General features: G+C 34.7%; 1 protein-coding gene across 1 annotated transcript in view; it reads right to left on the minus strand.

Annotated features, from left to right (window-relative positions):
• Positions 1-1,900: 1,900 nt before the first annotated feature.
• The window catches only part of LOC145675855 (uncharacterized), a 133,543-nt gene continuing 110,505 nt past the window's right edge, over positions 1,901-24,938 (minus strand). The window contains exon 3 of the mRNA XM_081746621.1: positions 1,901-3,984. Within this exon, the coding sequence (XP_081602747.1) occupies positions 3,756-3,984 (229 nt within the window). The 3' untranslated portion in view covers positions 1,901-3,755. The remainder of the gene's footprint in view (positions 3,985-24,938) is intronic.

The raw sequence follows: 24,938 nt of genomic DNA on the forward strand, positions 1-24,938 counted from the left end.
TTAAAGAAAAAGTTTCAATATAGATTTATTTGGACTTTATATAAATAACAGTGATTTTTCCTTAGAGAATTATTGTTCTAATATACGTAGTAGTGTCAAAATCAATTAAGTATTCGTTGTTGGATTCGGAGAATTAATCATTTCTTATTCGATTAATCAATCAATCGAATAATTGCTTTGTTCGAATACCTGAAGAAATATATATATCGGGTATTCTAAAAATGGCGCCAACGGACAATAGAGCGTCATTTTTCAGGTCAAAATATAGCGAAAATGTTATATAATGGTATACCCCCCGGAACCTAATTCAGCCGCTATGGTTGAATCAAAAGTTTCACTATGTGTCAAAGTCGTAGATTAACTTAGAACCATCAGCATTGTTCTAGAAATCGATCAAGCAATTACATCGATTGTTACACTAATACGTGGTACTAGTGTCAAGGTCCATCGACTTCAACTGTCATCTGGAAAGAATCGATGTAACCATTTGATCGATTGGTAGTTCTACCGTATGGTTCTTTATCTGCGACGTTGCCACATCGTCTCCAGACGAGGACCCCAAAAGGTATAGAATTATGTAAATTTTTTTGCTTTGTTTTGACTTGTAGAATAGTGTTCTGTAGCCCATGGGCGCCATTTTTAGAACACTTGATATATATTAACAGTACAATTTTCATGCCATTATAAACACTGGCACTGTTTTTCCTATTACAATTGTTCTAAATAATATCTTCCTAATTGTACTATTGATTCATTAGGATATTAAACATTCTTTACTTTTTCAAAAAATAAATTGTATTCATAGAGAAGTGGATTATAAGTATCATTCTCTGCAAGAAAACAAACCTAAATTATTCAGAAGGTGGTAACATAATAACTACTCTCTCAGCGCAGAACACATACGTACACTAAGACGTTTCTCCTAAACATTAAGTAGTGATATACCGGTACTGTCATATATTAAGAAATACAGGGTGGCCCAAAAGTAGGTATACACCCCTACATTGATCAAGTATAAAATTCTAGTTTATGGGTTTATTTGCTTCGGCTCTTCCGATCTTAAGATGTAAGTAAAAACACATTAAGAACAAACAATAAAAAAACTAAGTCTACCTGATGGATAACAATAAGAAATTACATAAAATGCAGTACAGTATTGTATACCTATTTTTCGGTCACCCTGTATATATTAAATGTGTATTATACGTCTAAAATAAGCATGATTTCTTATGTAGATCTTCTGTATGTATTTATGGATTTATTAGATACCTGGAACATTTGATTGGGTTGATCGCTACATTTGTTAATAATAATTATATAATTCAGTTCGCTTATAAAGATAGCAATTATCAGAATATTGTAAAGAGAACTTTAAAACTCGTAAATACGTGTCAAGAAGAATTTCTAAAATTTCGAAAGACGTAACTGTTGAAATTAGCAAATACCACTGTTGTTTTGTTATATGACGATTCGAAAAGTAATTCCTACCCAAGCCAACCTTCAGGATTTTTTTTTTTTTTTTAGTTTTCTTTTATCACAACATTCAAATATGATCAAATAGATAACATAATACTATTTAGTCATAGGCTATCTTCAATCACATACTTTTTCTTTTTTTCTTTCAAAACTTTATCAATAAAATCAGCTAAATTTATAGTTACAAATTAAAATAAAGTTTAATCAGAAATTTAAATAATACCAGAAAAGGAAATTAATTATTATAGTTATGCAATGTTTTCTTAGTAAGTCCGAAGTGAGTGGGTCTATTTGGATATAGCTTACTGCAACTTTGAGAATACCATATTTTCTTTTGAGTTAAAGGAATAACGCTTTCAAAGAGTTATCTTCCATTTCGAAGTTGCTGGCAAATAAAAAGTCTTTTTTTAAAAAAAAAAAAAAATCTGGCACGGGCTTTTCTGTTAAATAGAGTTTGGTGAAGCTGCGGGTCGTTTTCAGCATTGTAATAACTTTTACTCGAGCATTTAGTTAACTTCTATCCCAAAATATTTTGAGTAAACTATTTCGTCTTACGATAACAGAAAAATACTGTAGTTTTTAATTGATACAATTGTGTATAATTATACAAGGTTAACTTTTAGATAAACACATTTTAAATAAATGTATGATTAGACTAAGATAGTAAGTTCGTAATTATTATATTTACTAATATCAGTTGAGCCTTTTCTTCTTCTTCTAGAAGACTACATCAGATCAAATATGCCATAATTATCTGATCATTATGCATGCGTTTCCTATATATGATAAAAACATTATGAAAAATATACCTACGTTTATCACATATTTTCTTCATTCTTCATATATTGAGTAATGCATTAACTTATTTACTAACATATTTCTCATGCCGTATTATTATAATATCATCAATCTATAAATTGAAATGCTTCCTACGTAGACACTACTTCATCCACAATTACTAATAGTTATTAACTTGCTAATTTAATGAAAATCTGAACCTTTATGTTCCAAACAAGTGTTTTAAAGAGACACCAACTGATTCGGGTAAAAATGCAGCGGACAAAGAGTCAATTTGGAATTTGAATTTGTACATGGTTTTGAAGTATTGAATATCTGACAACGAAACACACACCTGAATGCTCCTGACCCCAAATTTATACAGAAATCAGAGTAGTTGGGTACACAAAGGTAACTAAAAAACCTATCACCTCAATATACCATTCTTAAGTGTTCATGTTATTAGGATTAAAAGTCGGATGAAATGCTGTTTCAACAAATTTTAGGATGCATAACAATCGTAGAAATAATGAATCAAAAAGACATACCCACTACACTTCTTAGCTACTCTTATGCGTCTACGTGAGTTTCAGGCCAAGGCTGAAACTGGATCTGGAAAATGTTTAGAATGACTTACAACCATCAACATAGCGGACAATATAACAGATCTTTTCTACCCGGACACGAATCGGCTGTTATGTGTGCTTATATTGCTACTCAATTTTGTTGGATCTATTCAGCAACGCTGAACAAATTTAGTAATACAAACAATATGATATTTGTTAACCATTTTTAAAAATCCAACTAACAAAATTTATTTTTAGCCAGATGTACTTTTCCAAGTCTATTTCAAGACCTTCATAAATTCATACGCAGATAAAATATAAAATATAAAATTTAGCTCAAATACAATGCTAAAACATAAGATAGACGATAAGTTAAAGTACCAACCCCAATTTTTAATGTTTTGTGCGTTAAATATTGATTTATAGCAAACAGTATCCAACATTTTATAAACAAAATAACTTCGTATAGTGCCAGACAATTAAAAACATAATAAACAAAAAACTTCTCCCCTAGTATACGACAAAACTTTTTTCGAGCTTTGTTTTCTGCAGATGCAAAATATTATATAAAAGATTAAAATCCATATATAAACATTCATAATTTTTACATAGTTTATACAAGTTGATATATGTATACAAGAAGTAATAGAAGTTACTGCATCTTTCAATAGACTCAGCTTTTCTATTTAAGATGAAAAACATTTGAAAAACACGCACTCATATTGCCGATAATCATTAATACTCAGTAATGTTCACACACTTTTCGTTATCAAAACTTGACATTGAAATGTACTATATCTATTATTTTACTCACCCTTAAAATCTATTATTTTATTCAACCACAACTTATCAACATTTGTTAAGTGACTCAGTCGCATTATTTTGGAATTTGATATATGAAGTAGCATCAACTGACTAAATAATCCTCTTTGTACACTAGGAATCAGCTTGTGTTTGTTGTTTCGGAGGCGTTGATTCAGTGGTTTCTGACTGTCCAGCTGTCATCACAATTAGAGGTGGAATTGTAAACGCGTCTGTACACATTTTATTAACAAACGTTAGATTGTCGGTGTTTTGATTTCTATTCTGGAAAAACTGAGGTATCTTCAAGAACCGTTGTTGTAATGGTTTCCTTCTGGTTGTTTGCTGAGACTCGGCTAATTTTCTGCAATAAAAAAGAAAAATAATAATGTAATTACGATATGGTAATTTGCTTTAAGAATTATATTATTTTCGTATATATGTAGAAGATAAAATGACTAAATTTTGAGGAAGTGTCGACTAGATAGACTCCCCCTACCTTACCTTCAAACAGCAGTTTTGGGCCTAATGTGTTCCGAAATGCCTTAATCAATCTCTCTTCAAGGAACATTTCTCAAGAATATCTACCATAAACGTATCCAAATCATAATAAGATGTAATTAGAATATTTTCTTCCCACTATTCGAGCAATCATTCATTTATTCGATTAGCTATTTGTTATTCAAATAATTATTTGAAGAATTACTGTTATTTGTATAGTTATTGGAGCAATTACTATTAATTTGAACGTTTATTTAAACAATTATTGTAATAGTTATTCGAACAAATATTTGTTATTGAAATTATTATACGAATCAGTATTTTCTATAATATTTACTCCAATATGTCTTATTAAAATAATTATTTATTAGAATGATTACTCGAATAAATATTTTTATTAGAATAATTATTTATATTGTGATTCTAAGTTAATTGTTCTAAAAATAGCTAATCAACAATTATTTATTAATAGCTGAATATATCCATTCTTCGTATAAGGGCTGTATTTGGAAGTCAACGCCTGTGGGAGTATCAGCATTCATTTCAGCGACCGCAAAAACTATGGATTTGACACTAATATCAGTCATTTTGGATTACTTTTACATGCCTCGGTATCCTCCCCCCCCTCCCCTGTGACCCCGGCCCGCAGCTGAATGGGGTGAATTTGGAAGTTAATGCAATCGGAGTTTCACCATTGATCTCAACGACCACGAAAACTATGAATACCACACTAATATCGGCCATTTTCCACTACTTTTACATGTCCCGGTAAACGCCCTCCTGAGACCCCCTCTGGTACGAATTTTGAAAAGACGCTTCGCCTTGGTCTGGGGCCTGGACTAAGGTATCAGTGACCAAAATTTGGTAACTCTCGCTCAACTTGTCTGGTCCCCAGGCCGATTCCGGTAAACACTCCCCGTAAGACCCAGCTAGTTCGAAATTTAAAAAAAAAAAAATCCTCGTCTTGATCTAAGGACTGAACCAAAGTATCAGTGACCAAATTTTGGTAACTCTCGGTCCACTCGTCTGGTCCCCAGGCTGCACACTGACACACAAACACACAAACAAACTCTTTATTTTATTTATATTAGATACTTATTCGAGCAACTATTTGTTATTTTAATAGTTATTTGAACAATTATTTATTATTTGAATAGTTATCAAACAATTATTTATTATTCTAATAGATATGCGAACAATTATTTATTATTACAATAGTTATTCGAAAAATATTTATAATTCTAATAGTTACTCGAGCAATTGTTTATTATTTAAATACGGGAACTATTTATTATTCTAATTCTTATTCGTACAATTACTTATTATTATAATAGTTATTAGGACAAGTATTTACCACTGGAATTATTCGAACAATTATTTCTTTTTCTAATAGTTATTTAAACAATTATTTATTATGGAAATTGTTATTTGTCAAATAGTAAGTGAAAATGGATTTCCATTTATGTATTGATATAAGTTTCGCTTATTCGTTGAACCATAAATTTTTTAATAAATTTAGCCACCAAAAATAAACAGGTTTCATTGTATGTCGAAGCTATGTAATTATAATTGACTGCACTTCAGAATATCATCTGAGGCGAAAAGCTTATAACTTTACCCATTAATTTGTGAGGCTGCTAACCTTGGCTTGTAATTTATTAATAAACATATGTGCTTGTAGTTGTTGAAACATGGCAGTTAGTTTGCCTTGAAATTTTTTTTTTTTTTTAATATTGTATCACTATTAACGTTATTAAATTAAGCCTATACATAGGACAGTTTAAGCAGTAGTGTGAATAAAGAATTATAAATTGCGTTCTGTAACTTCGTTAAAATCTAATGAAATCAAACAATCACACTCAGTTCCGAAGCCACTAATATCAAAACTTTTAAGAACTACATGAAAATTTTGGGGAGACGTCGTATGATTATTATCCGAAATAATTTGTAGGAATAGAGAAAATTAAGGGTTAGGGAATTCACAACAAAACTTCCAACGCAAGGAATACAAACATCGGTTGTCCATCCGGTGAGAAATTTAAGGTGACCATCAACACACGTAACTCTGTTATTTTGGTGAACTATGATATTTGCAGAGAGTAACCATAATTACAGGTTCTTACTATTCGCTAATTTAATTATATAATTACAGGCTGCAAGCAAGGAAAGACATCATGGAAAACTGCGGGTCCATATGTTCTCTCACAGCCAACGTTCCGCTACAGAATCTTGTGGAAAAAGTGATTTTTACGGATAATTACGTCACATATGCCATTAAGTGGTTAGCAGGGATTGGACAATCCTTTTTCCAAGAAAAGGCACATGTTGAAGCATAGCTGGAACAACTGCATCTTTCATCATCAAGGAGACTGTCGAAAAATGAGTACTTTCTGGTATGGCAGTGGGTCAGGGGTGAAGCATACAGATCATCCCTCGTATTTATCATCGATACAGCAGCATTATTTCTTCATGTAACTAATATTAATGTAACTTCACTATAATTTTAACCACTTTATGTTTTCCGTAATAAGATACAAAATATTATCAAGCCAAACCACCATAAAATGCTTTAAATTATACATTATTGAAGAAGTGTCATAGTTTTCAAGTTAATATTCATATTGAAATAGAAAAATAAAAAATAATACAGGTATATAGATATTACAATAGTAACTTAGATTTTGTTCTGGAGGGCAAGCATTAATACGCGTATTTCGGCCCCTAGAAAAAGTTTTTTTCTAATTCTTGGGCCTCCTCTTTCTAGCTATATTTCTCTTACTCTTTATGGGCCATTCCGCACGGCAGGCCTGTGGGACCGTTACTTACGCCCCTGGGCCCGTTTCATACCAGACAAATTAATTAAGGTCACAATATGGACAAATCTCAAAGCCATACGAATAAATATTATTTCTAGGGCCCCTAATAGTAGGGTTTTTTTTTTTTTTTTTTTTTTTTTTACTGAAATGGGCTCATGACATTTTTGTTTTATTTACCTTTTAATGAAGTGAACCTCTTTGATGTTTCATTCATAATTTCATGTTCGTATCGTATATGGAGTAAGAAAATTTTGTCTTAAAATGGACCCCCTCGAACGGCGGGGAGCTTCCCTGGGGGGTCAGTTGCCCCCTGCCCCACCACAAGTTACGACTCTGATAGATATCAAAATATTTGGCATTATAAAAAGATAAGAGTTGGATTTATAGGAACACTCGGTGCAAAATAAGAAATTTATAGAAACATTGTTGCCTTGTTGTCACACTGTGGTTTGTCAATCGAAGTGGTAGGAGGAACACAGCCAACATCTCAGCGGGGTAAACACTTCTGAACGTACACAAGACAACAACATTGTAATGGTATTTTTCCTTCAGAAAGCTTCCACCAGTTTAGCTTGAGGGAAATTTCCCTAATCTAGGGAAATTTGGCAAAATGGGAAATAGGAAATTCTTCGATAAAAATGTGTAAATCCATGGAAATTTTCTCGCTGACTGATTGACCGATATAAATGCTTAAATTTTTCAGAAATAAATCAGAATACCAATAGTTTTTTCATACGTTTCTTTTGAAAGTGGCATAATTTGCACTCATGGCTGTTGATTAGGTGTATTTGCATGTATTTATTCTTGTTGTTAAAAAAAGGTGAAGAAAAAAGCAAAAAAGGAAGCAGAAAGCAAATGAATAAAACAAACTTGGTTGACACTTCCTTTAATATAGTTAAATTACTCTTATCACATAATTTTTGTCATACGAATTGGACATTCAATAACTAGGGAAAATTTCATTGAAAAGGAGAAAATTTTGTATCAGTTGAGGGAATTTTTAAAAAAGAAACATACTGTATTCCACCCAAGGATGTTATTTCCACCGGCAATTAAAGTTACCAGACGTTTTCTTTTCCTCGGGAAATGTCCTCTTTTCTAGGCCCTAAAACGGTCTGGACAGCTTTTCAGCAAAATGGGGAAATGTCCTGCCTTTTGAGGTACAGGCAACTGGTTCAACTTCGTTAGGTTGCAACGAAGTTCTTAATAAATTGCACATACATAGTTTTAATTTCATTGTAGTAGTAGTTATTGTTGTTGTAGGATTGTGTTAAATAATTGTAGCCAAGAAATTGAGTTAATGGCCGTTGGATCTTGGCGAATTACGGAAGAATTATCCTTAGTAGAGATTAAGAGCAAACGGCTCAAAAGAATAAAGTCAATAATTGAGTGAGAGTTTATCCTACATGGATACTAGTAGACATGAAACAGATATTGCGTTTTGTTAATTCGTTCTTATCAGCAATTAATTATAGAACCCGTAATTGCTTAATTCTCTTTAAGAATGTATTTTTTTTTTAAAAGATAAGGTAATTTATCTTGCTTCCTCAAGTTTCAAGATTCGTAATTACATATAGTAAGCCTTTGTAAATTAATGCATAAAATCTAAGAATTTCTTCTTTTAAATTCAATCATATAGACTAGTACTCCTACTTGTAATACCACCACGTTTGTTATTGAACCCTCTCTCAGTGACCTTAATAATTCAGTGACGTAGACTCCTTTTCTCAACACAAATTTTTGACGTTCGAGCCAATTCGTTTCTTTTGCTTCATGTAAGTTATAGATTCAAGATTCAAGTTTCACTATACAATTGTTGTAACTGCAGAGTTGTGAATTTAGCAAAGAGATAATAAGGATATCCAACCTCACCTTCAGAAACTTTTACATCATCAAAGCAGGAAGAAAAAGTAGCAAATTAACAATACTATAAACGTCCTTTCTAATAAATTAACATATTAACGCTGAAAATTTAATATCACTTTTGTTAATGAAGTGAAAGGTAGCAGCTGAGGAAGATTATGGGAGCTGAATAAGGAGAGGACAAAATGCTTTTTCATGGATTGTATCATTTCTTTCTTCGTTTCTTTGTTGGTCTATCACTGAAGTTTCCAATACCAATGCAAAACTTAAAAACATTTTAATTAAAAAATCAATTGATGATAAAATGCACAATGCTTCTTTTGTAAGCATCTTCATTCACGAAATAAACCACTGATGTTGCTTCGCAACGAATTCATTTTGAAGTAATTCCCGCCGTTAATTGTTGATAATTCATTTTTAACCTCGTACCAGAGTCTCTCGTCATGGGAGTTTAATGCTCTGGCTTCGCTTCCTCGGAGTTAAAAAGACGAGTGCTGATTAGGGATGGCCAAAAATTTTCGGATCCGGATATCCCGGATCCAGTGGGATCCGGATCTTGCCGGATCCGGACCTAGATCCGGATCTCGGATCTGGATCCGGAATTCGGATTTCGGATCTGGGTCCGGATCTCGGATCTGGATCCGGATCTCGGACCTGGATCCGAAATTCGGATCTCGGATCTGGATCCGAAATTCGAATCTCAGATCTTGATTCGTATCCAAACCTGCATCTGAAATTGTGATGATAAAATTGAATATCTAAAATTCGTTAAAACTTTTTTTAGGATTCACAGATATAGTAAGTTGCTGTGCGTTTAAATGTTTCCATAACACGTTTGTGTTACCTTTGTTCTTTATTTTCTTTTAACCTTGCAATATTTACATGTTGCACTTTCTGTCGAAGTCTCTTTAGTAAAATGTTTCCCAGTTTGATTTCTTCCCATTTCAGAGTATAGTGAACTGTCTGAAAACTGATGTAAATGGTAACAAATTCTTCTGTTTAGGTCCTCTTCAAAACTTAATGTTAGCTTCACATTGAAAATATTTATTTTATTCTTAGAAAATAAACTTTCTTCTTTTCTCATATAGAAATGAAATATCTTTTAGATAAGGCCCTTCTAATCGCAGGGATAGTAGACAAAACAAACTCTTTATTAATAGTAGTTTCTGACTCACGAGTCCAACCACCAACAAATGTAATAATGAATATCTTTCACTTCGAAGGTATATACAACAAAAAATATAAACTGGTTGGCGTGGAACAACAGTAGATTTTTAAACATACACACGAGAATTTCAGGAGAGCAATATGGTTCTGTTCGTTGTATGACTTTGTTACCTAACTTATGGCTTGCCCTTCTGAGGTCGGGAGTTTGTTGAAGGAGTAAATATAAAAAAGATTTCTGTTATTTTTTCTTCACCCTCCAGGTTTCTTTAGTCATACATTGCAGGACGTAACCAAAACATATCCATGCATTGTATCATTGAAGCGTTTTGTGTTTTGTATATTAAAGTGTTCAAAAATATTTAACATATTCGCATTTGTTCATATGATATCAGGTTCAATTCTCGGTGGGAACATACGTGAGAAAATTGAAAGCTGAAACAATATGAAAATAGTATATAAAAGTCAGGAATTTGATATTAAAACTTTAGCTATCTATTGGGACTGTAAGGCTGTAGTTAAATTAACCCACACGTTTCGTGAAGATATATTACGTCGTTATTGTTTATTTACTATAAGCTACCAGATACATTCTCAGAGGCCATTTTACACTGTAGTAATCAACAGATGAAAACATTGGAAAAGGAATGAAAGGAAGGTCTCCAGAGCCTTAGATCAAGGTACTAACCTAGCATTTGCCCAGTATAACTGAGGAACAACCCTGGAAAATCCTCAGTCAGGATGGCTGGTCTCCGAATTCGAACCTGATATTATCCAATTGCGAAGCAAGAATCCTAACAAGTAGCCTGAGCTCGCTCCGTATTATTATTATTATTTAATTAACGTAATGTTTTAAAATTAGTGCAAATTAAACCGTACTTTCTTTATTGCTGATGTTATAGTTAATAAGCCTACATGAGACATCAGTCCCCCATTAAGAAAGAATACTAGAACTGGAATTCAGGAAGCGGGGGTAAAGAGATTAATAAGGATGAGGAAACTATGTACGATGCAAAAACTGAGTAATTATGACTTCGTCACAGATATATTCACTTACATACGTCAATTCATATTTCTCTGATACAGTGCACTCTTACTTTCTATAGGAGCAGGATAATGGCCCGCTTTTGTAAACGAACACACTAAGCACGTGCGTATAGGCGCAATGTCCGTGCAAAGAAACATAGGTAAAACTAGAAAAAAGAATAGGGTAAGCGAGGGGAAAATGATAAACCGCCCTTCAACTTGAAAAAAAAAAAAGAAAAAACTAAAAATAACTAAACTTAGAGCTACGAAAGACGCGAGGCGAATTTTATTGAAAAGATTGTTTTTCCTTAGTGATTAGTTGTGCTAACTATGAACATGAATTAAAAAGAAAACAAGTAGCTAGCTCTGAGTTTCCCGAAACTAGTTGAAAAGAAAATATTGGATAAAATTTAATAATAAAGAAGCCATTTATGATAATTAAAACAAACTAAATTCTTGGTACGACAGTCCTTTGGTTCCTACCAGCGGACTTACGTTGAAAGTGGGGATATGTAGTCAACGCATCGACACCCGAAGTCCCTAATGCCGTTTTTCTAGACTGCAGTCCGCTACCTCTTACTTAAGATAACTCCCCAATTGTCCTCACGATGCTGGGTCAACATCGAAATTGTTGAGTGCCTCTCCGGGAATTGAACCCATGACCACGGGCACCTAAGGCACGCTCTCTGTCTTCTATAGACGAAAAGCTATAGTTACCCACATTGTCTAATACAGAAATAAGTTCTGATTCTCTAATAGCTGCTGATGGTGATAGTCAAGGTTCACCGAAGCATGATCCCAAACCCAAACTGAGATATTGATGTCACTGGAATGCCTGAAAAGTCATTGTGGGTAAGTGAATTGCCCACTTGTCAGGATGAAGGGCGATGGTGATGTGAAATGTGGGGCTGTCAGAGGTACTACTTATGATAATTGGATTTATAATATTCTATGTTGCCATAAACCCTCTTCAGGAACAAAACTGTTAATCTTAGCTTTGAAAATGTTACATAAGGAGTTTTATTGCTATCATTAGGTTGCATTAGGAATTATCGGATTTATTTTAATGCTTAACTTTTACATCTCTTCTGATTTACGAATATTTAAATCGCGATTATCCCCTTAAGGTCAATTAGTGATATTTTAAATCATTTCGAACCAACTTTATATATGGTTAGTCTTGTTATATGGGAATAATTGAGACCAGAAGCAGTCTACAGGCTAAGTCCAAAAGAATCTTGGCCGACCTCCTAATAAACCACGTCTTTTCAGCAAGGTGAATTGTGGCAATCCGATACCCACATGAGGAAATCTTCGGTTCAGTGTTAAAGCTTCCATAAGAACCAGCACTCTAATCAGTGAAATGTGCTATGCTAATTTTTATTCAATGTGAAAGTACCTAACTTTATTGCCAGAAAAGAAAAGGCATTTATTTCAAACAAGTTGCCATTACAGTTTTCGTATTTGAACACAACACTCATGAAAAGTCATGTTAAAGCGCAACTTGCCCCTGAAAAAGAATATTTATCTGTTTTTAGTTTCTCGTGTTCCCCAAAGTACCGGTACATGCGGAATTAGTGCTCTCCTTCCGCTCGCATTATCTAGGTAAAACGGCTACGATCTTGGTACTAGCACTTGTTTCGGTGTCCAGATCTCAAATATTTATCTTTCAGCCTGATTCTATGTATGAATCCGAAATTTCAAATCTAGATAAGGGGCACCAAAATTCATAGTTTATTCTCGGTGCTCATATTGTGATTTACTAAATAATTATTAAATCTAATTGTAAGGTATACATTTGATATTTAGAGCAGACTGAGCAAGATAAATATACGTAAAAACTAGTCAATACTTGTTTAACTGTTTGTTTTCTTAACTGTCAAAGAAATAGGTGTATTGAGGAATTTTAAATATTCGAGTTTTGTATTCCGGTTTCAAATATAAATGTGTGTATTTCATCTCGGTCCTGCAACCGGGTGGACCTAGATTCGACAATCGAATTCTCATCCGGGTCAAATCAGATTGTTTTTTAGTAAGGCAAGCATTTGATCTTTAGTGTAGAATGAAGGAGACAAATAGGCTTGTCAATATCCGTCTTAATCTTCTGTTTTCTTCTTCACTGTCAGGACTTCGTGAAATTACTTTCGGTGAATTTTTGATATTCAAGTTTATCACAATTTGGGTGGGATGTGGGTTTGGATAAGAATCAAGATCTGAGATCCGGATTTCGGATGCAGATCCGAATTTCGAACCCAGATCCGAGATCCAAATCCAGATCCGAGATCCGGATCCAGATCCGAGATCCAAATCCAGATCCGAGATCCGGACCCAGATCCGAATCCAGATCCAGGTCCGAGATTCGAGATCCGGATCCAGATCCGAGATCCGGATCCAGAGGATCCGGGCCCAATTAGATCCGGATCTTCGGATCCGGCCATCCCTAGTGCTGACATCTCAGATCAGTTTCATGATACGTACTGATCTACAAGGTATTCGATAGGGTAAATGAAAGGGCAACAAGACTCACAAATGCACAAATTTTTGATGAAATTAGTACTGGAATTATTTTTATATTTGATTCATGTGTTGGTGTCCTGCGGATAAGCTACTTATAGAACTGTAATCGGTTTGAATATTTTTGGATTTTATAAACTTCAGAATTATATTGAATAACGCATAATCTGTTGATCTACATGTTTTTTTTATAAAGCCAAGAGCAATTACTACGAAGCACGATTGCCTTGTTCGCCGTGTGTAAATACCACCTGTGACACAAGTTTTTTATACCGATACGTAAGCTTACAGATGATTTCTATGCTGGTTCGTCGAAAAGTCCAAACTAGGACTAATAGTAATAATAAACGCCCTTTGTACAGTGAGATTTACACATACACGTTATAAGCATATGGCTATTTGAGAATGCGTTTTTGATACGTTACCCCCCCTCCCCCCCCGCAAGGAACGCAGTCAAGGTGGCTACTCCATAGTTTTACTTTCACCAGAGTTATAAATCATACTGTGAGCCAGTCAGGGTTTCCAGGTCTTTTTGCCAGATCCAGGTCGATAATAGTAGAGTTCCAATACTCTGCACAAAGAGTCTTCCAAGCAGCTGTTTCTTTCTAAAATCCCCTTGCCTGGCAACACGTCTTCCATTTTTGTCCTTCCTTTACATATCTTTTAAACAGCAGACGGTCTATTGTTCCGAAACGCACCAAATACGCTCGAGCTGACGTTTCCTCCGCGTTTTTATTGCTTTTGCGTTTGCAGCTAATTGTGATTAGCTATCCATATTTAAATACATGGTCAGCGTATTCCAAGCGTACGCATGAGCAATAAAAATATTTGGCGAACGCTTATGAATAGCCACGGTCTAAGGATGGGTGAATACCCTTGTGTATCATGGAAAGAAGATACGCATACATTCTGTTTAATCCGCTCACTCAGTTCTCCAGCTGACCCACTACTCCAGTGTAGGTTCTCTTAGTTTATTGTTGAAATTAAATTTCTACTTGAGTTTAAGTTCTGCGTCCCTTTCAGGAGCGAGGTTACATGAGACGTGGACCTACTGATTAACGTGGAATCCGAACCACATGAGCTCCCACCGGGGAATCGAACCTTGGTCTCTCACGCCAAAGACGCGTACGCTAACCACTTAGCCACGAAAGAGCTCATTTAAAATTTTACTCGTAGTTGTACGTCCCTGTAGGATACTGCTAGCTTCCTGTAGGATAAAGCTGGACAAATGATTAATAATGAAAGTGAATGGTTATTAAATTAATTGATGAAATGAGAGTGCGGGAGGAAACGGGAGAAGCCACAGCCATGATACTGTCCATAGCAAATTCACATGGTCTGGGATCGAACCAGAGACCCATCGCGCCCTAAGTGAGAACTTTGCCACTGAGTCGCTCTACCATATGTAAACATATGCATTTGCACGGGACAGCAAGTTTCGAGAGGGGCTGCAAAATCTGTCATAACTATATTATTTAAAATTAACATTTCTTATTGGAAACAGACTTCATGGTGATGGTAGTTAAATTTACTAAGCTGACATTCTATTTGAATACTACATTCAGAAATCATGTTTAGGTCGCGTTTGTCAGTGGTGCCCCCCCCTTATGTCCATGACGCACCTCCCCCCAATTGTCTATCCGTAGGTGTTCTTCCATGAAAAAAATATTTTCGATTAATTTTTACACCTCCTCAAACATATTTATATAGATTTTTAACCCCCCAAATATTTCAATGACGCAGTTTGCGTCATAGCCCCCCTCTGTGGGCACCCCTGGTATTAGTTGAAGGTCACATGGACAATGCTAAAGCTAATGGTCAAACAAATCCCAGCATAAATTGCTTGATTGTTGTCAAATACAAAAACTCAATTCTCAAACAGTGAGAAAACACCTGCTCGATTTAGTTAGTTATCGAAGTTTTGACATGAAAATTAGTCTCGTCTTTGTCACAAACAAGTTCCTTATCATTGTAGGTGAAATCAAAAGGAAAATTAAGAAATAAAGATAAAAGAGCTAGTTCCACTAAAATTTGCAAACTACAATATCGAGATTGAAGCTTGATATCAAATTCTATAAAAAGGATTACCATCTTTCCTCTGTAGGTATGCTTGCTTTATCTTTCACTAACATAATAGATTATTAAAAACACACACACACACACACACACACACACACACACACACACACACACACACACACACACACACACACACACACACACACACACACACACACAACGAAATTGCATTTGTAAGTATATAGACCTTCCTGAGTGTGTTTACCCTTTCCATTCCCCTTCGTTATTCATGATGAGGTAGCATTCTTAAAATCGGCGTCTTCCCACTTGCGACAGTCCTATAAGCGACAGGAACTGTTAACTGTCCTATGAGCGACCGATTCGATCTATTAACTGCCCTATGAGTCACCGATTCATTCATACTAAGATAATGGAAGAAGGTAAGGTTCTCTTTTCTTTAACTTGTTTCATGCTAATGTGATTTAGAAGCTAACAAAATGTACTATGAAAAATTTCGCTCTATCTGAATTTAATACGTGAGAATGATCTCATCACATGAACAATCTTTTATACGCTTTACCTAATATTATATTTTTGAATTAATTTATATGAATACATTGACTCTATCAAGGGGAAAACTAAATATTTAGAGTACCTCCGCCTTTGTCTATGATTCTAATATAATTAAAAATTTCATGTTAAAATGATACGGACCATAAGTTTAGATTGAATATGTTTATGACATAAGAAAGAAATCAGAAAGAGGTATGGACACCCGAAGAATTTTTTCTAGGGAGAAGCATCTCCATGGTTGTTGTATCATGTCTGGTATATATGGCATTTAATATACGTGGTTTGCTATATTACGTATATATTTTTGTGAGCCAGGGGGGCGACCCCTGCCTTCCCATCGGGTGCCCATGGAAAAAAGGTGTTCACCATTTGAGGATATCAAAGAAATCTAAAAACACGGTATATTCGAAGAAATTATTACACAAGTTACAAATCTCCCGCAGGACTTAACAGTTCGTCTAGTTATAAGGAATTATTTCAGATTGCTTCACGACAAGCTTTTATGTATAAGTCAAAACAAGGGAGGAAGGCAAATTAAGCAATTAGTTTACGTTTTAGTAGCTTACAATAGGGAGGGGGCGGTAGTTTAAAGAGTTTGTGTACCTTTTGGATTGTCTTACCTTTAGAAATGTACTTTTCATGGAAATATCCCTGTTGTCTCGTTAAGTTATTTGATACGGTATGTTTATGTCAAATCTAGCTCAAAATTAAAATAAGTTTTATTTGCACTCACAGTAGAGAAAAAATATATTTGACGAACAGCGTCACTGGCACCATATTTCATACCAAGGTTGTTCGGGCGCTAATAACGCCAGAGGCAAACAAATTTTACGAGATGGAATCATATCATGTTTCATCATCTCAATGTAAATGAATCGGTCGCTCATAGGACAGATAACAGTTCCTGTCGCTAATAGGACTGTATAACGAAATACTTTAGTTTGTATAATATTTACCTGTACCGTGGGCAAAAAGTGCTCATAAATATGTAATATACTTAGTGGAATGTTCATTTTAAAATTAACAGAAAAGAAGAATGTTTTTAATATATGTAAGAGATTATTATGGGATAGTTATGGCTATGTACATGTTATGTGTTGACCTAGTCAAGTAAATTTATGTATTTTACGGTCTTAAAAACAATATTTAAGACATATCAAGCAATAAAGGTGAGACTAATAATCTTTGAATATCTGAGTTGATTTGTGCATAAAGAAAAGTAATTATCGCTTCGTAACTGATATTTTACAAGACGAACCAGGTTGACGACGCTTTTCTATAGAGTCGTTATAAAAATTTGGTTTACCAAACCCCGGGACTTTTGAAAATTCAGTTCCCGAAGAAGGAAAGTAGGGCTGAATTTACTTGGATATTACCATTTATGAATACGAACTTAACCGTATTACGAAGCGGTAAGGTCATCAAACGAAAAATGGATAGTGAAATAGTGCAAAAGGAATCTAATACCAGTAATCCAGGTGAAATTAGTGCAACACCAAGTTTGTCATCTGAGGATCGACTTTTGTTAGCTGTGCAGCAACAAATTATGCAAATGACGACTGAGATAAAACAAACCATGGAACAGAAGTTCTATGAAGCTAACCAGACCATGGAAAAGAAGATAGAACTGAAATTTAACGAAGCTAGCAAGCAGTATGAAGAATTAAGTAAACGAATAGAACGGATAGAACTGAAATCAGACGATACGAAACAAACAATCGTCCAGGTGATGAACGACATATCCTCGCAGTTTGAAGAGAAGTTAAAAAGGTTAGCCGATGAGTGTCAAGAAAAGCACGATCATCAAAATCATGAAATCTGTGCTGTAAAAAAGGATTTAACGTTAATAGAATCTTCCGTTAAACATCAAAAGATCCAGTTGGCTACTATGCAGGAAGAAATTAAAACGTTACAGGCTAGAGATAACATTTATCGCAATAATCTGGGCAGTGATCGCTTCGAGTTTCCCCAATCACCGGATATAAATACGCCTTCGCCGGAATCTGAGGAGGATATTATATTAGAGGAAAATTGTCCGAAGATCACTGATGAACGAAATATAAATGGTATCATGACACAGCACGCTACGGACCGGAACAATCACACCACAAGAACAAGGAGTGAGAAAAGAAAGGTAAAGTTAAGTGTCAAGATGAGCGAAATCAAAGCCATGAGTAAATTTAGTGGTAAGTGCAATGAAAATGCTAGTTCTTTCTTAGAGAAGTTCCAAGACGAATGCAGTATAATGTCTATCGACCGATCACAATACATGAAATTAATACCCCATGTATTACTCCCACCTTGTTCCTTATGGTTTAAGGCAATACGTGATCACATTAGTACATATGAGGAATTTAAAGCGGCATTGATCGCGAATTACGAAAATGACTTTTTGCTGGCAAACAGAGATGCCACTCTTAGAAATCAACATTTCAATCCTCGATTGCACAAATCTATTGTAGAGTTTGTTATAAATGTCTATAATGAATTAAAGGTCGTTAATCCCTTGCAATCGGAATCAAGAATAATTGCATCGATTCGCAATTTGCTTCCATTTAAATTACAGCAGATCTTATTTTCCACACAGTGTATGAGTTTCAGTCATTTATTAATGCTTGTACAATGCTACGAAACTCAATACCATGCTATGAATCTAACACAATCAGGAATGGGTAAAAATAAGAATAATTCAGATCATTTGGTCCCTGTTCGGAATTTGAATATCCGAAGTGTGAATAATAATGAACCGAACCTAAGACGAGTATACTCTAGCAATCAAAATGAACAAAATAGACAAGGTTATGTAGGGAATCCGCCTAACCTAATTAATCGTAATAATTCCTATGTTAGACCATATAGTCAAAATAGGTTTAAAAATAGACGAAATGTATGGAGAAATTCCACCAACGCAGCGAACTACGTGGATAGAAGTAATGGAAGGATAAGAGATGGCACTTCACATCAAGATCCAGGTATTGAAGTAATTTCTGTACAAAACAACAATACAGGACATAATCATGATTGTGCTGTACAGTGTACCCTATTGGAACCCTACTCGAGTATGAATTTAAACTAATTGCGGCTGATATGGTAGGGGTTAAACCCATGTCAGCTGTAGGTTCTCATGAGCATTTGTCTAAAAATTTAAGCGATAATTTCTATGAACATTTATCTTCCAATTTACCGGTTCATGCTAATTATGAAAATGATCTTTCCTATGACGTTTCTGTAAAATAAATTTATTTACTTCCATTTGATTATTCAAACGTAGGTTATGTTTAATTTTTATTCTTTCTTATTAATGTGAAGAATCATAATTCAATTTATAATTAGTTAAAGGCAAAAATTATTTTATATCAGATTGATTTGTGTTTAATTATCAAAGATTATGTTAAGAATAAGATCCATTCTATAAAATCAATTATTCAATGACTACCTTGAGTGAAATTCTTCTTTATTTTGGACATCTTAGTGCTACTATGTATACATTACAATTGCAACATCTAACTTATTTGTTATACAATGCGCCCGAAAAGAACAAATATTATTTGTCACATCATCGTTTGTAATAATGATCGAAACTAGTAATCTTGATAATTTGTGTTTCACCCTCGTTAATTATATTCCTAAGCGACGATGTTTTTTTTTTAATGATAAAGATTAAATAATAATGTAATAAAAGAGAAATATTAATGAAATCAAAGATTTATTGTAAATGTATTTATGTGAATGATAATAACTAATATTTTATATATATATGAGGGATAACCAAAAAAATAATGAAGATATATACGAGGTGTGATCAAAATATAAAGAACATATGTAATGTACGAACATTAATCTAATCAGACCAGTGGTTCTTGAATATAAAAGCCAAGCCTACTCATGACTTTTATATTCAGTCCCTTTGGCGGGCGACATTTTCTATAACGAAATACTTTAGTTTGTATAATATTTACCTGTACCGTGGGCAAAAAGTGCTCATAAATATGTAATATACTTAGTGGAATGTTCATTTTAAAATTAACAGAAAAGAAGAATGTTTTTAATATATGTAAGAGATTATTATGGGATAGTTATGGCTATGTACATGTTATGTGTTGACCTAGTCAAGTAAATTTATGTATTTTACGGTCTTAAAAACAATATTTAAGACATATCAAGCAATAAAGGTGAGACTAATAATCTTTGAATATCTGAGTTGATTTGTGCATAAAGAAAAGTAATTATCGCTTCGTAACTGATATTTTACAAGACGAACCAGGTTGACGACGCTTTTCTATAGAGTCGTTATAACTGTCGCTTCTGGAACTAATTCCTTAAAATCGTGGTTTAGATTTGTTATTTCTGGAGAAAGGGGTGGTGGCAAATAATGTCATTGCACGGGGCGACAAATTGCCTAGGGCTGGCCCTGGTTGTCACCGTGGTAGAAATAGGAGAATATAATTAGGAATAGTATATATTCAATACTAAAATTATGGGTTCATTATACAGGTATTCACTTGTGTGTGTCAATTAATATTCCTCTGGTATACAGTCTGACCCCACAGAATGACGTATGGAATCTCACAAGTTGTTACCCGTGGAGGTGCCCTTGACAATGTTGTTCTACTGCTCAAAAAGGTAATGTTTCTAAAACCAAACTAGCGAATGAAAACTGCGTAATAAAGTGAACCCAATTACCTTTCCATTTGGCATTGGATCTCTCGCTTACAGTGCATCTTCTGTGAATTATTTTTTCTCTCACAAAAAAAAAAAAAAAGCTTATTCGTCATGGTCACTCACTATAATTACCATTAAGTAAATGTTTATCAGGAAATCGTTGATGTTTATCAAAAGTGACTGAGCAAATGGTTTAAAAGCTTGATCTAAATACCTAGAAATACGGTGGTCGACTTCCAGTTGTTAATTCTTACGATACTGTCAGCAGTGTCGAAGGTAGAAAATAATTCTTGCAGAGTATTCTTTGCTTGTTCTAGAAATGAGGAAACTTCCTTTCTTCTAACAATGAATTTAGGGTCGGAGCACGGACAGAAATTAGTTGACTTGAGTTTAGTTTAACGTCCCGTTCAGCAGTGAGGCTATGTAAGACGTGGACCTACTGATTAACGTGGAATCCGAACCACACGAGCTCCTGCCGGGAATCGAACCCGGGTCTCCCACGCCAAAGGCACGTACACTAACCGTACGAAGGAGCTCTACGGATGGAAATCAATTTCTACTATGGTTAATTTTGAACATTTCCTAAATAGTTCGATTATACAGGGTGTCCGAGAAGTCCTTCCCTGATTACAGAAATTGATAACTCAGGCTAGAAATAAGATAGAAATATGAAACTGGTGTTGAATTGTTTACAAACTATAAAAGTTTTGGTCACATCAGTACACTTCCACATGAGCACCCTTGGTAGCACGTAGCACATCTAGGCGATATTCAATTTCCATCCACACATTAGCCAACATCACTGGAGGGATCGATGCAACGACTGTGGTTATTCGTTGCTGCAGGGTTTCAAGATCTGGTACACGTGTTCGGTAGACCTCATCCTTGACATAACCCCATAAAAAGAAGTCTAATGGGGTTGTGTCAGGAGAGCGTGGAGGCCAAGCTGTTGGTCCATCACGACCAATCCATCGCCCAGGAAATGTCCTATCGAGATAGGCACGGCCGTCCAAACCCCAATGAGGTGGTGCACCGTCTTGCTGAAAAACGACATCGGGGCGATACTGAAGCAGCTGAGGAACAGCATACAGCTGCAACATATCCAGGTACACTGCAGATGTGATGGTATCCTCAGCGAGTTATCAATTTCTGTAATCAGGGAAGGACTTCTCGGACACCCTGTACTTACAGGGAGTTTATTTTGTGGATCTTTGAATAAAGATTTTTTTAAAAAAAAAATCCTCAAAATATTTTGTGTAGTGTGTTGTACTCAATAGAACAGAAACATGGACATTACGCCAAAGTGATGGGGAAAAGTCTGAATCCTTTGGGAATATGAGTGTGAAGAAGAACGGAGAGAATTAACTGGGTCAAACGTTGGAAGTGTTACGAATGGTAGGGGAGAAAAGAAAAAAAATTAATGTTATTAAAATAAAAGGAAGATAAGCAAGTTGTGACATTGGCTGAGAAGGAATTGCATCATTAGAGATGTAGAAGAAAGTACGTTGGCAGGAAAAAATGGGAGAGGCAAAAGAGGCTGCAATTGATGGACAATATAGAGAAAAAAAAAAAACTTCCTGTGTGAAGACCGAAGAGCTTTATTTAAGTCGGTGATGCATGAAACTTTCTCAGTTAGCGGCGAATGATTTGCCAATAATGACAGAATGCCGATGATTATGATGATGATGGCTTATAAACCAAAGAAAATCTCCTCCTTCTCCTCCCCCCCCACTCTACTGAGCACAGCAAGACGAAATTCTGCAATGTTTGCTCATGTTTTGATAGCATCTTGACAATCAGTATTTGTAATCTTTTAAAAGTTGTTAATTGGTGCAACAGTCATGCCGTCTCTCCGATTAAAATATGTAGTTGATTTTTTTTTTTTTTTAAAGAATTTAAGAGTATAAATCATTTTCATTTTCACTTTTTTTTTTCAATGAAGAGCTTTTATATCCAACCCAAAATGATGTATAGTTATCAGTAGATTCGGTAGGGCGATTAGAAGAGCAAAGTAAATCCAACCTCTGTAGAAGTCGGTGCACAACATTTATTTCGTACCCTTATTATTATCATCTTTCTTCCCACGTTGTTGTAAAGGCTACAAAAAATCAGAAATGCATGCATAAAATTGTAATATTCCTATATCAAATCGTTTAGCTAAAGAGCAATCTCCATGTGTAGCAAGTCTTGACTGACAGATCAACGTCTAGACCAGCGTTTCCCAACCTTTTTCAACTTGCGGCACACTACGGGTGTTACCTGGATTCTCGCGGCACACTTATAGATATTATTATTTGTAAATATTAAACACAGTGGTGTAATTATTGATCCACTCACAGAGAAGAAAGGTCTTTCACAGTTTCCCCCCCCCCCTGGTAAATCATTATGCTTATTTTTCATTCTAATTTAAGAATAGAAAACAATTGCAATGAAATATTGGACTCAGATTTTTAAAAATACGCTCTCTTTTTAAAAACTGTATCCAAACTTTTACTAAGAAGGGAGATCACTAAATAACGAACGAACAAACAAATCTCTTTTACTTTTAAAACACAAATGTAGGTAATTTGTCGAAAGAATTGAATGACTTTAAATTTTCAAGTTACAAAATAGTCTGCAATAATAAAGAAGCAATAATGGCCATAACAATGATAACCATTTTTTTTCAACATTAGAAATGTACAAAACAGTAACCTGGTATGAAACTTAAAATTGTAGATTCATAGTAGAGGTTCATAGTAATGTGAAATACAAATATACATTTTCCCTACGTTTTGCAATTTGATAGCTTTAAAATTAATAATGTTTCGATTCCTCGCGGCACATCAGCGGCCCATTCACGACACACCAGTGTGCCGCGACACACCGGTTGGGAAACGCTGGTCTAGACCAAACTGTTTAAAGATGAGACACTTCAAATTTGGACAGGGCATATTATTTGTTACATAAAGAAGTATTTCTGGAAATTTAATATGGAAGGAGGTGCAATTATTATAGTGAGATGTTCGTATCTCGGAATCCGTGAAGGTTGAATCATGAAATTTCTTTTTTTGGACTTTTATTTTTTCTTTCTAATATTTGACCTAGAAGGGAAGAAAAAGGGGTGGAGGTTGCAATTATTATAATCAGATGCACATATCTCGGAATCCCTAAGTTCAGAGTTTTTGAAAGTCGGTACTTAGCCTTTTCATTCAAAATAATTGAAGACGTATCGAAGCATGACCTCAAAGAGGATGATGATTCACTAAGAAGAAGGCAGACTTTGGTAAGTGAACTTGGCGGCCATTTTTTGCGAGGTGATAGTGCACATTTAAATAGTTAATATTACAAACTGGGAGAGCGCAATGGGCAAAAATGACGGACAAAAACCGTCTTCAAAAAGTTTTATACTCGCCACATATTCTGTACGAGGCACAAGTTTATCAACTAATGGGGTGGCAGGGTGAGTAAAGTGTGCGACACACATGTAAAGACTTCCGGGTTCGATTCCCGTTCAAGCTTTTTTTGTTTTTTTGCTTCAACCAATAAAGTAGCCATTCCTAACTATAAGTAAAATATTAATTCACCATGTGTTTATAATGAATAAAACAATATAAATTTTCAAACCACTTGTAAAATCTTTCAATGTTCCATGTTAACTAGCAAGGAAAATTAATCTATTCCGTAAATATAGACCCCTACTGATATGAGTTGTATTATGGTTACGACTGTCAACGGCGCCGATTTCTCTGTAAATTTGAGGGGGCCCATTCATAAAAAATACATACAACAATACATGTAACAATAAAAAATACAAATAAAAATACACATTCACAAAAATACATGGGGCCCAGATGAGCTTAGGTGGCCCAGCCTGCCCCCAGAATCGGCGCCCTTGACGACAGTCGTTGTGTAATAAATGTTATTGACACTTCGTGTATACATCTGTTGGCAGTGTGCGAATTACAAATGAGTTGAGGGGGAAATCCCCTTTGCTAACACTGGATGTTGCTATAACCAAAGGAGATTTTCCCCTCATTCCCCTTGTAATTCTCACACTGTCAAAAACGAAGCTTCAAGAACATTTTTACACAACGACTGCAATAACAATATTTACGGAAGATATTAAATTTAGTTCCTAACATGGAATATTGAAAGATTTTACAAGTGATTGAAAATTTCTATTGTTTTAATTCATTAT

Source organism: Thermobia domestica, chromosome 18 (assembly GCF_964235325.1).
Source record: "Thermobia domestica chromosome 18, izTheDome1.hap1.1, whole genome shotgun sequence".
NCBI lineage: Eukaryota > Metazoa > Arthropoda > Insecta > Zygentoma > Lepismatidae > Thermobia > Thermobia domestica.